Source organism: Alosa alosa, chromosome 5 (genome assembly GCF_017589495.1).
Source record: "Alosa alosa isolate M-15738 ecotype Scorff River chromosome 5, AALO_Geno_1.1, whole genome shotgun sequence".
In the NCBI taxonomy this organism is placed as follows: Eukaryota; Metazoa; Chordata; class Actinopteri; order Clupeiformes; family Clupeidae; genus Alosa; species Alosa alosa.
This window is the reverse complement of record NC_063193.1, coordinates 2,443,426-2,457,252: the sequence shown is the minus strand read 5'-3', so window position 1 is coordinate 2,457,252 and position 13,827 is coordinate 2,443,426. Positions and strand designations below refer to the sequence as shown.

Genomic DNA, 13,827 nt, shown 5'->3' with positions numbered 1-13,827 from the left:
CCGCCCACGCCACAGCCACACACTTTGTGATAACGTTCTTAAATCAGTCTTTCCCGTGGGCTTGCATGCTACCAGTCCTTCCTTTTCAAATGTGTTGCGCCTGTTTGCACAATTTCACAAATAATCATATGTGATTAATAGTATGACAAATAATCCCTGTGCACGGGACCTAAAACAATATATGCCAACTTTTTCCGTGATTTATCACGATTTTAACTTTCCCCGCTGTCTTGCCGTTTTAATGTTTTCCCGTAGAATATCCCATATTTTAATACTCTCATAACAGCCCTGCCATCGGGCCTGTCTCTGTGTTGCCCTGTTGCTACCCCTTGCCCTTCCAACGAAACAGATCTTAAAATCATCGTTTTCCTTGCTTGAAGGCAAACTTGGAGTGATGTTAACCTATTTAAGTTTAACGGCGCTGATTGTCGTGAGAGCACGATTCATTGGCTTGCATGTTCGGCCTTATGCCCACGTGCGCACCTGAGGCTACTCAGCTGCAAGAGAAATAATTTCCCCTGTTTGTATGTTCACTGCAAGTTGGCCTACCATAACTTACCAACTCTGCACTGTAGACTGGCTATTTATATTTTTCTGTGAAATAAGCAAATGTATTTGTTCAACTTTATGAAGCAGAATTACGCATAGGCTACATTTGACAAAGGACAGATGTATGTTGCTAGTGACAAAATATTAACTTTCAGTGTTTTACGATGTCTTTCATGGGGAAGTGTTTTTCCCCATGCATTTATTCTAGGTTACTGTCAGTGACTGCCGTGAGAGAAGCGGGGTCTGTGTTGTGTTGCGTTGCGTTAATTTATTTTCATTGGGCATACCGTGCCATGCCGTCCACAGCTCTTCAGTTCTGACAAAGCCAAAATTACTCCTTTTGAAACAATGAGCGCAGGAAGCGCGTTTGTATGGTTATATTGCTTGACGGGAGGGGGGCCTTAAGCTTTCAGCCATAAGGCTACTTTGAGAACATTTCAATTCACCTGACACTAATATTCAAAATGTTGAAAACTATTTCGGCATAGCCTATAAAGCAGTTTAATTAATATGGAATGTTAGTTGTAGACAAACGAGCTACTTGGTGAGGCTTGGCCTCACAGATGCGCTCGTGCCTTAGATGGCAGGAAAAATCTTCACGATAGGCCTATTAACTAACCACCCGATTCACGTTGGCTGGGGGGAAGGGGGGCCATCAGACAATTGTGCCCAGTTAATCCCGCCCTCCCCAAAAAAAAATCACACCTTCCCACCTCTGACAGCTTAAAAGAAGTCAAGAGGACTCCTTATTCACAGACCTATTCACAAACCTGCGGTTTTGAAATCCTATGCAGCTACAGGAGCTTCCAATCGCGAGGAAGCAATTTTGCATTGTAGGCATAACTAACATGCAATAACGCCGCCAACAACAACCAAAACTAGGCTAATCATTGTCAACATGTAAATTAAATGTAACATTAGTGTGACTCAAATTAAAATGTTCTCTTTTGCAAACGTAGGCATAGTAACAGAATAATTTAATAGATGCTACATCAATCCGTATGTTTCATTAGGCTACTAGGCTATTTGTTTTGCCTTGATTCATTTAGGCTAGGCCTTTTTATTCAGGGGCCGTCAAAAGAATTTTAAGGCTAAAAGTAGCTCCTAACTGGCTTAATTTAGGAGCAACTCCTAAAAATAATGGGCGGTCACTCCTAACTTTAGGACTCCTAATTTTTTCACAAAAAGTAATTCTTAAGCATTTTAGACCTAAAAGTAGCACCTAAGTCTGGGACAGCTTAAGTCGAGAGGACTCCTAACTCACTAAGACCTATTCATAAACAGCTTTTTGTGGCATTTTACGCTATGATGTTTTGAAATGGGTAGCCTATGCTAACAGAAGCTTCCAATCATGAGGGAACAATTTTGCATTCATAAAAGGGATGCAATAACGCCACCAACAACAAACCAAAACTACTCATTGTTAACATGTAAATTAAATGTAACGTTTCATTGTGAATCAAATTAAAATGTTCTCTTCTTTGCAAACGAGCCTAGGGATATGGTGACAGATTAATTTAATAATGTTGCAAAGGTAGGCTACTGCATCAATCCATAGGCCTATGTTTCATTAGGCTGCTAAGCTATTTGTTTTGCCTTACTCTTTATTAATTTAGGCTAGGCCTTTTTATTCAGTTATTAATCATCTTCCGTCCTTCAAGACTACTTGTGTAGTGCACGATTCTCCCACCTGTCACCTGTCAGTCATCATCGGAAGAGAGGTGTTTGAAATTCCCGCGTTACAATCGTCAGCCAATCAAGGTGGTCACTTCAGTCAAGCTCGTGCATGAGTAATGACGTCATCCATAGCCACGAAGACTCACTCCTAGTTTAGGAGCTGTCTGAAAGGCTTTGTGAATAACTTTTAAGAGAAAACTCCAATCTAAAATCTTTAAGTGCGATTTAGGAGTAGCCTACTCGTAGTAGTAAGATAAAAGCCTTTGTGAATTGCCTACGGCCCCAGTTATTCATCATCTTCCGTCCTTGTGTAGCGCACACATTCTGAGACCTGTCACCTGTCACTCATCATCGTAAGGGAGGTGTTTGGAATCATGCCCGCGTTACAATAATCAGCCAATCAAGGTGGTCACGCTTGCCCATTTACCCAAATTAATGGTTTAATATTACTGATGATCATTGTTATTTAAGAACATGCAGTGTCGAGGGTACCAAAACATCTTGCTCGTAAAAGCATCATAACGCACATTCTGGCGGTCTGTTATTTACTGTAGGCTGCGCCAAACCACATGCCTTTATTTTTGGGCAAGCCTGCATTCATTCATTCATTCATTCAACCTTTATTTATTCTCGGAGTGTCATTGAGGGAAGCCCTCATTTTCAATGAAGCCGAATACAGAAGCTAAGCAAAGCCCACAAACAAGACAACATTCGAGGCCTTCTGTTGAAGAATTTTATATAAAGCCCGCGCTGACAGTAATCCTCCTGCCCCTGATAGGCCTACCACAGCTGTGGATAGTGTGGAATGTTCAAGTAATAACACAATCCAATGTGTGTCTCAATTGTCCCCCGCTGACCACCTCACACATTTCTCTAGATTTTGCAACGAACTTACATGACACAATGCCATAAAATATGCCAGTTTTAGGACACAGAATAATGTTTGTAATGATACCAGGTAGGCCAGGTATTGTTGAAGGTGCATGGTGAAGTGAAATTTTTACTTTGGAAAACAAACATTTGCCGATCATCATCGCCGATCATCAGAATATTGCAACAGATTCTGTGTTTTGGACTGTAGGTAACTTGTTAAGCCAGTGGTTCTCAAACTTTTATTTCATTCCCCACTTTGATCAAGGGGCATGACTGATGATAGTGGAGATAACGTGTTATCCCGAGGCTTTTGCAAGTCAGCATCTTCGACGGTAGTCTATTAAAAATATAAGTTTTCGATGTCCCAAACGGAGAGCCATACTTTATTGTTTTTAACGATCTCTATGCTACTCACAAAAATGTAGGCATGGGGACATGATGAAGTAGGTTATCCAACTGTCGGTGTTAAATTATTGTGATTACGAGCCAGTGGTTTTCAAACATTATCGTGACTCGGACATCTAACTAAATGCAACAGGCTCATATCGCCCTCAAAGATTCGCAAAATGAGGACCAGTGTTTTGTCAAATTGCAAATAGCTATTCGTTTTAACTATTTTTTTATCATAGTAGCCTATACAAAAAGCACTTCATACTATCTTAATCGTGGAATATGGGGAGGGAAGTGGCGGCCTGCAGTCAGCCAAATATGAATAATTCTGTGCATAAAGCAGATGTATTTGTTTATTGTACAGAAAAATAAAATGACATGTCAAGCAGTCAATTGACTACATTGCAGTCAAGAAGTAGGGCAAATTAATTCTACGAAACCAAAACGTGGGTCATAGTTGTCTAAGCCTCTATTCGTAGCCTGTTAAAAAACGCCGCCAGATAGTATTAAATCGGCAACAACATTGTTTTCTGCAGAAGCCTACCCAAGGCTACAGATTAATTCTGAACAGTTATTTCTCTACTGGCTCAATTATCACACTACTGTTTTGATTTTATGTAGTTGGCGTTAACCCAAACACTGACAATAATGTAGACAGCAAATTTCGATTCGATTTTCGTTACCACCGTGTAGTCAAGCCTTAAGCCATACCCAAGTAGCCTAAATCGAGGTAATGTTTAATTATGCATGATTTATTTTGTTATTGAATTCAGAGGGCTGGGATTACCTCGCAACAATTATGTAAGGGACGCAGAGCCATGTACAGTGGCAGAGCGGCACAGTGGCTGAAAGTGGTACTAAAGCTTCACGCAGCTTCACGCCGCGTAATGCGCGAATGAAGTGGTCATTTGAAAGCGATGCCCACTGTACCTGCGGGCATGTAATTGGGCTACAGGTTTTCAACAGGAATGGCATGTTTTTAAAGGGCACTGCACTAGTTGTATAAACTTGCGACGTGTGCCGAATACTTTGGCTTCATACTCAATATGTTCTGAAGATGTCCAGACAACGACTCTACTTCCTTCGTCAGCTAAGGAAATTCAAAGTTTCTACATCCATCATGAAGGCCTTCTACACTTCAGTGGTTGAGAGTGTTTTAACTGGTAGCATCATCACCTGGTATGGGAACTCCACAGTTAGAGATTGTAGTACTCTGCAGAGAGTAGTGCGCTCAGCTGACGTACTATAAGAACTCAACTCCCTGCTCTACAAGATATCACCCCCCATAAATGCACAAATGTGAGGGAAATTTGGTCTCTGCATTTATCCCAATCCGTGAATTAGTGAAACACACACAGCACACAGTGTACACACAGTGAGGTGAAGCACACACTAATCCCGGCGCAGTGAGCTGCCTGCATCAACAGCGGGCGAGGGGGAGCAGTGAGGGGTTAGGTGCCTTGCTCAAGGGCACTTCAGCCGTGCCTACTGGTCGGGGTTCGAACCGGCAACCCTCCGGTTACAGGTCCGAAGTGCTAACCAGTAAGCAATGGTTGAACAGTTAAAAAGTTCAGTAGTTTAAAGGGTTAAATTGTTTAACAGTGAAATATTGTAGTGAGGACTTTTATTTTGAAACAGTTTTTGGCAGAGGAAGCAGTTGAACAGGATGTGTAGTCTTAATAGCAGCTTAATAGGCCTGGCCACCTGGCAGAAGATTCTAATTGCTGTGATGTCATAAAGGGCAATGTTAAGTCAATGGGGAAATTTTGATACTTTTTAAACTATTAATTAAAAACTATAAAAGTTACAAAGCTGAAAAATACATAGCACCCATGTCCTAAGTAAGACCTACGCAACGCAGTTTGAATGAAGTTTCTACGTTAAACGGTTGAAGCTGCATTAAATGCGTTAGCATAAGAATAAGCATAAGAACTAGAGAATGCAATTCCGGGGAATTACGAGTGCATGAAAATGAAGCTACGACAGACATAGCATAGCTTAATAAAAGTTGATAGTTTAGAAGTAGACAGTTTAAAAGTTGAATGTAGATAGTTTAAAAGTTGTTAATAGACTGATAGTTTAATGGAAGTTGATACACATAGTTTAATAAATGTTGAAAGTTTAAAAGTTAAATGTAGATAGTTTAAAAGTTGTTGATAGACTGATAGTTTAATGCGTGTTGATAGACAAATAGTTCAAAAGCTCTATATAGGTAGATAGTTGATGATAACTGACAGTTGGAATGGCTCTAATGTTTGCTCACAGTAATGCTAACTATGCTAACAAAGCTATTAATGCTAACCAATTTATTTAGCTGACTTAGCTCATGTTTTTTTTAGCAGTTTTACAAAAAATGTTAACTATGTAAAAAATGCTAACTAACAATGCTAATAATGCTAACTAGCTAGTTAGGACTTTTATTTTGAAATAGTTGAAGGCAGAGGATACAGTTGATGGGAGTCATAGTTGACTGACAGTTACAACAGTAGAACAGTTGACAGTAGTTGAACAGTTAAAAAGTTGGATAGTTTAAAGGGACTTTTATTTTGAAACAGTTGTGGGCACAGGAAGCAGTTGAACAGGATCTGTAGTCTTAATACAGCCATATTGTATGCTTAAAGACTGAGACAGCCTGAGACAGTGGCTGCAGGTGGCCTGAACACCTGGCATAGGATTCGAATTGCTCTATTGTGATGTCATAATCTAATGTTAAGTCAATGGGGAAATTTTAGTAGTTTTTAATTAATAGATTAAAAAGTATAAAAGTTACAAAGTTGAAAAATACATAGCTGAAGTCACATAAGTAAGACCTCAAACACAGTTTGAATGAAGTTTCTAAGTTAAAACGGTTGAAGCTGTATTAAACACAAAAAGCGTTAGAAAGAAGAAGAACTAGAAAAGCATTTCCTGAAGGAAATACAGTGCATGAAAATGCAAAAATATGATGTAAAATATCATACAGAGTAAAAACAAACTAAATTGGTTGCTAGGTAGATGAGGTTTAATATAGTTGGAATGACTGAACAGTTAAATAAGTGGATAGTTTAAATGGTTAAATTATTTAGGTAGATAGTTGACGATAACTGACACTTGGAATGGCTCTAATGTTTGCTAGAAAGTTATGCTAACTATGTTAACAAAGATAATAATGTTAACCAAGTATGCTAACTAGCATGTTAACAATGTTAAAATGCTAGCATGCTAACCATGTGACTTAGCTAATCATTTTAGCAGTTTTGTTAAAAATCTTAACTAGCATGTTAGCATGCTAACTTTATTAACCATGTGACTTAGCTAACTTAGCTAATCATTATAAGTAGTTTTGCTAAAAATGTTAACTAACATGTTAACATGCTAGCATGCTAACTATGCTAACCATGTGACTTAGTTAACTTAGCTAATCATTTTTAGCAGTTTTGTTAAAAATGCTAACTAGCATGCTAACATGCTAGCATGTTAATCTATGCTAACCATGTGATTTAGCTAACTTAGCTAACTAGCTACAGTGGGTAGGAGTCATAGTTGATGACAAGTTACAACAATGGCTGAACAGTTAAAAGTTCAGTAGTTTAACAGTTAATTGTTTAACAGTGAAATATTGTAGTAAAGGACTTTTATTTTGAAACAGTTTTTGGCACAGGAAGCAGTTGAACAGGATCTGTAGTCTTAATACAGCCATATTGTATGCTTAAAGACTGAGACAGCCTGAGACAGTGGCTGCAGGTGGCCTGAACACCTGGCATAGATTCTAATTGCTTAATTGCTCTATTGTGATGTCATAATCTAATGTTAAGTCAATGGGGAAATTTTAGTAGTTTTAATTAATAGATTAAAAAAAGTATAAAAAAGTTACAAAGTTGAAAAATACATAGCTGAAGTCACATAAGTAAGACCCACGCAACACAGTTTGAATGAAGTTTCTAAGTTAAACGGTTGAAGCTGTATTAAACGACAAAAGCCGTTAGGAAGAAGAACTAGAAAAGCATTTCCTGAAGGAAATACAGTGCATGAAAATGCAAAAATATGATGTAAAATATCATACAGAGTAAAAACAAACTAAATTGGTTGCTAGGTAGATGAGGTTTAATATAGTTGGAATGACTGAACAGTTAAATAAGTGGATAGTTTAAATGGTTAAATTATTTAGGTAGATAGTTGACGATAACTGACACTTGGAATGGCTCTAATGTTTGCTAGCAGTTATGCTAACTATGTTAACAAAGATAATAATGTTAACCAAGTATGCTAACTAGCATGTTAACAATGTTAAAATGCTAAGTATGCTAACCATGTGACTTAGCTAATCATTTTTAGCAGTTTTGTTAAAAATGCTAACTAGCATGTTAGCATGCTAACTTTATTAACCATGTGACTTAGCTAACTTAGCTAATCATTATAAAGTAGTTTTGCTAAAAATGTTAACTAACATGTTAACATGCTAAAGATGCTAACTATGCTAACCATGTGACTTAGTTAACTTAGCTAATCATTTTTAGCAGTTTTGTTAAAATGCTTAACTAGCATCTTAACATGCTAGCATGTTAACTATGCTAACCATGTGACTTAGCTAACTTAGCTAACTAGCTACAGTGGGTAGGAGTCATAGTTGATGACAAGTAACAGTTACAATGGCTGAACAGTTAAAAAAGTTCAGTAGTTTAAAAGCGCTAAATTGTTTAACAGTGAAATATTGTAGTGAGGACTTTTATTTTGAAACAGTTTTTGGCAGAGGAAGCAGTTGAACAGGATGTGTAGTCTTAATAGGGCCAGTTTGTATGCTTAAAGCCTGAGACTGGCAGTTGGTCCAGGTGGCCCGAACACCTGCCATAGGATTCTAATTGCTTAACGGCTCTATTGTGATGTCATCAGCCCATGTTAAGTCTATGGGGAAATTTTGACTAGTTTTAATTAATAGTTTAAAAAGTATAAAAGTTACAAAGTTGAAAAATACAAAGCCCACATGTCCTAAGTAAGACCTAACGTAACATAGTTTGAATGAAGTTTTCGCTACACGGTTTAAGCTGCATTAACTGCGTTAGAAGAAGAAGAAGAAGAAGAAGAAGAAAAAGCCTTGGAATAACAGTACAGTGCATTTTCATGCACTGTAATAAGAAGAAGAAATCGGATAACAGTAGAGTGCATTTTCATGCACTCTAATAAGAAGCCTAGGAAGAACAGTACAGTGCATTTTCATGCACTGTAATAAGGAACTTTTCGACATGAGTGCACTGCCATTTTATAAGCCTATGTCTATGGTGCACTGTCACTTGCCACACACATTAGCCCCGAAGTCAAACACTGAATGAACAATGGATTTTATGGAGCGGCGTCAACCAAATATAACTGAATCGTGATTTACACGACGGCAAAGTGCGATGCTGGTGTGCAGAGTTTTGAAAAGAATGGAATCTAATGTAAATGAATGTCGAAAGCAGAGTGCATCGCACTCATGTCGGCATTGGTGTCCACAGCAATTTAAAAGACCATTCAGCCGACCACCGGGAGTTCAGAACTGCGTTGGTGTTTATCTCCATGACTACAGGAGGAGGACTAGGAGGAAATAAAGTTCTTAGAATATTTGCTAGTAGGAAGCAAAGATTCTAGAGCGCTACGCGCTAGAATCTTTGCTAGGAAGTGTCTGGCAGTTTGAGGACAAGAAACGGTGCATTAAAGCCACATAGAGCCAGAGTCAGAATAGTTGGAGGATTGTTGATAACAGAACAAGTGACGGTGAAAAAATCTTTGGCGGCACACGATTAATGCGTCAGCCTAGGCTACTACTCTTTGGCCAGCTCGTTAACTCAAACAAGTGTGTGCAGCATCATGCCTTTACGTTGCCTACTAACAACGCATCATCATAAAAAGATGCATTTAATCTGCACGCCCCATTTTAGTGGAAGACAAGTTAACATTATACCATTGATTTCAATGGGAAAGACAGCTAGTAATCACACGTTGACATTACATCTAGTGACAGTTCACAGGACATTCAAAGCTACACTTACCATAATATCCCATGTAAAACGGTTAGTTTGCTAGCTAGTTAACTGTGGAACTTTAGTATAACAGCCAACTATCTCACCTAGTTGTAGGAAATAGGCTATGTTCATATTAAAAGTGATAGAATGAATGTGTGACTTATGTTTAGTTGATGTTATGACATGTAAAGTTAAGCTTGCCGAACTTAGTTATAGTCAGCCACGGGCAGTTTGACTGTGCCTATGCATTCATGACACTCCTGTTAGTAAACTGCAAGAGCAACAAATAGGAACATAATGGTCACATTAATCCCATAAACACACAGATAACTCTTACGCCAACCTTATTTTGTGCCTTTTATTCACGTTTGTTTCAAGATTTAGTAAGTATAAGCCCTTTTCGCTCCCCACTTCGATGCAGCATAGGTTTCCATTATATCCAAACAGTCATCTTTCCCTTAGGGGGCGTGTAAGTGCAGCACATACAACGTTCCATTCCATTCGTCAGTGTGTATTGTTTAGTTTCCGGTCTAGCTGAATCTTGTGTGGTGTTGTAGCTGTTCTAACGTTACTAGTTGTTGCAACAGCATGTAAAAAAACTACAACGTTTGTTTCGACCAAAAAGAACGTTAATCTCGCGATTAAAAAAATTGACGCTGTTAAAATAGGTTTACGTTAACGCCGTTAATAACGCGTTTAACTGACAGCATTAGTTTTCATCTACCTTATTTGCATTATACCTTAAGCGCACCCCCCTCTAGCAAATCAAATATAAGATGCGCATTAGAATTTTTGATGTGCATTTCACATGTTTCCAACCAGGATTTCTTATTCAAATAGATTAAATGTGCATTACGAAGTTGGATGGAAACACGCTAAATGACCTGCTGATTAGACTTCTTAATTGTCCCTTTATTGATTTAAATGTAAATAAATTGTTGCTCTTTCCCCACTACAGATGGGCGCTGGTCTGGCATCAGCACCTGTTGTGATGCCAGCATCTCTTGGTGCTCCTGTGAGCAGCGGACTGGATGATCTTTTTGACTTGGGCGGGGGTGTTGGTATGCCAACAGGAGCTTTTGTAGTTCCAAAAACTGTGAGTCCTGCAAAATTGGTTTAAACTAATCCAAGTGCTCATCTTTTGTTTTAGGCATCTTGAGGATATTTTGTATTGTGGCGATTCCTTGAAAATGGAGTATTAAGAAATGTACTTCCCCAGATAAGACTCATACTGTAGACTGGATATTAAATATGAAAAATTTGATTAAAAACCTAAAAATTACTGTTCATAGTTTCATATGATGGCCATAGAAGATCTCTATCTGTGTTATGAGGCTGCTCTGAATGCATTTGTGGAGCTAAACAAGAGCTCCTGCAACCGCTGTTTGATTTTAGTTGGTCATGTAATGTATTGTGGTTAGATTTTATGTAAAGTAAACAAAACATTTCTATTCAAAATATCATCTCAGTTAAATATCTCTCTCATATCTAGATATGGCTTCCTGCAATGAAGGCAAAGGGTCTTGAGATTTCAGGCACATTTGCTCGCCGTGCTGGTGTCATACAGATGGAGCTCTCCCTCACCAACAAGGCCATGAGTGTCATGACAGATTTTGCTATCCAGTTCAACAGGAATAGGTATGGCATGACTTAATTTGGTTGATTTATCCAAATTATACTGTCACTAATTAATTACTCTCCTCACATGTTTTTATTTTTATTACATTTTCTTTTTACTTGTCCTAGTTTTGGATTAGCCCCTGCTGGGCCTCTTCAGGTCCTCACTCCCCTTAGCCCAAATCAGACCACTGAGATCAGCCTTCCCCTCAGCAACGTTGGACCCGTCATGAAGATGGAGCCCCTCAACAACTTGCAGGTACATTTTCAAAAATCTGGGGCTTCATTTGTAAAAGTTGGTGTAAGATTCCTTCAAAATTGCATACGTCCAAACCTCAGAATTTATGTGTGTGCAAACATATTAAGATTTATAAAACCGTGTGGTAGAGCCTGACTGATATTGGATTTTGGAGGCTGATACCGATTTTGATATTTGAGTTTTTCAAAAAACGATAACCGATATATGTCATTTTTAACAAACACAATCATTTCTCCCATAACAAAGTTCTGATTATGTAATGAAATAGGCCTAACTATCTGATTTCCTAAAGAAAGGTTCTTGTACAGTAATTTATTTTTATGAAATAAGGAGTATCAGATCTTTGTTCTGTGATAACCACATTGCCGCAATCTACATTGTGAGCAGTTTATGCTTTGACTCTTTCGTTTTATGCAAGCAAAACATATTTGAAATATGATCTGTTACTTTACTTTTAACCTTTTGTAAACCATGAACTTCCTTACTTGGTGTAAATACCTTTGCTGAATTTCCCCTTGGGGATCAATAAAGTATCTATCTATCTATCTATCTATCTGATCATCAAACCAATCAGGAAGTATACTGAAATGACCATAGGATGTTTGTATGGAAGTAATTTCCTGTGCAGGGATGGGTACATTAAAGGAGAAATCTGGCCGATTTTTACATGGATCTTGATCGCTAGACGTCGCCGAGTACTGTCGATAGGAAAAATTACGACCAAAATCGCTACCAAAGTAGTAGTTGCAGCTAATGGCCAGTCACGAGAGAAGCAGAAAGAAACCGACATAACAGGATAACATCTTCACAAAAGAAATTGATATCAATTAATAATGTATTGAAAAGAGGTAACAATGAACCAGACATGATAGAAAAGGACTGTGGATGTCCATTTTCTGGTCTCTAGTCTATCAACACCAGTGATTTTTTTTTTTTTTTTTTTTTTTTCATAGATCAAGATTAGGCTTTAAAACGGATCTTAAACATTTATGTTGTTAGGTCTGTTTTTGGCTGCATACAGTACATGAAGGCCAACGTTCCTGGTTTGAGGTAGTTCTCAAGAAATTTCATCTAGGTTGCCAGGTCTAAAAATGTCTTTTCTATCATCAAGTTATTCAAATGAGATAAACATATCCTTATCTCAAAACAGCTGGTAGGCCTGCTGTTATAGGCCTGTCATTTTAATCTGTCAAATACAACCATGCTTATCTTTAAAACAGCATTTTTGGTAGATTCTATGTGGTGGAAAAGGGGCGTACCCTGGAAATGCGGCACCCTTTAAAGTATGAAACCGCACCTCCTGAACTATCATTTTCTGCTAATTTGCATTTCTACCCCACTTCACAGTTGTCCTGAGGCTCTATTGGACTATACGCTAACCCTTGTGGTAATTAGTGTGATATATCAATCAATATAACTTTGTAAAACTACCAGCGGACAGGTTGTTTAGAGCACTGGTTCTCAATATGGTTTCATCTATGCTTTGTTGAAAGGATGCGTGGAAATCGGCACCTTTTCTGAATAGAACTATTCATTTGTAGTGTTTCTATAAATAAGCATTGCGCTCATTTCACAGAAATGATCACTTGTCATCTCACTTAAGCGTATGACAAAGATGCATAGTGCACCAAAGCTTGGGATTGTTTTTTGTGTGCAGTGACACGCAGAGAACTGTTGTAATATACACTTTGCATTACTATGAAAAGGTTTTTTGTTAACTTGAAATGAGTTTAAAAGTTTTGAAATGCTGCTTGAAATTGCACATGTCTCATGGCGCTTTACAGAGTGTTAAAATGAATGTGCTTCTCCTCACTATATGACAGGTGGCTGTGAAGAACAACATTGATGTCTTTTACTTCAGCTGCCAGTACCCTATCAGCATCCTTTTTGTGGAGGAAGGGAAAATGGGTGAGCGAACATTTGTTTGTAGCCTCACATGCTCTGATGGAACTTTTTTCAAGTCTTCTTGAAAGATAGTTTCTGAAAAGAACATAATGTGCTCATTGGGATACCCTGAGGAAAATGCTTTAAGAGATCTAATGTGTCCTAATTACATTTCTTATGCATGTATTGGCAGAAATGAATCCATGGAAATTAAACCATGGATTCATCAATGCAGAGGTGTTCATTGATGCAGTACTTTTTCTAAAAACCTGACTACCGTAAATTATTGCTAAGGCTTGGTCATAGGACCAAAGGCTTCTCTTATGGCCTATGAGTTGCTGGGGTTGTGGATCGCAATCAGCTCTCTTCCTTTTCAATGTGTATCTTCTATTTATAACAGAGCGTCAGGTGTTTCTTGCCACCTGGAAGGACATTCCCAATGACAATGAAACTCAGTACCAGATAAAAGACTGTCACCTCAACTCAGGTTAGTAATTACAAGGAAATAATGTGATATTTTTACATGTACATGCAAAGCAATGCACTGTATTTATTACAGTACCTGTTATTATGACCGCCGCGCATACCCTTTTTCGCATA

At 38.2% G+C, this 13,827-nt stretch overlaps 1 protein-coding gene across 5 annotated transcripts in view; it reads left to right on the top strand.

The window, feature by feature from the left end:
• Window positions 1-13,827, top strand: part of ap1b1 (adaptor related protein complex 1 subunit beta 1) — a 79,610-nt gene that overhangs the window by 61,358 nt on the left and 4,425 nt on the right. For all 5 annotated transcript variants that reach the window (XM_048244014.1, XM_048244013.1, XM_048244012.1 and 2 more), the window contains 5 exons: window positions 10,426-10,563; window positions 10,960-11,105; window positions 11,214-11,343; window positions 13,167-13,251; window positions 13,628-13,714. In XM_048244014.1, the coding sequence (XP_048099971.1) occupies window positions 10,426-10,563; window positions 10,960-11,105; window positions 11,214-11,343; window positions 13,167-13,251; window positions 13,628-13,714 (586 nt within the window). The remainder of the gene's footprint in view (window positions 1-10,425; window positions 10,564-10,959; window positions 11,106-11,213; window positions 11,344-13,166; window positions 13,252-13,627; window positions 13,715-13,827) is intronic.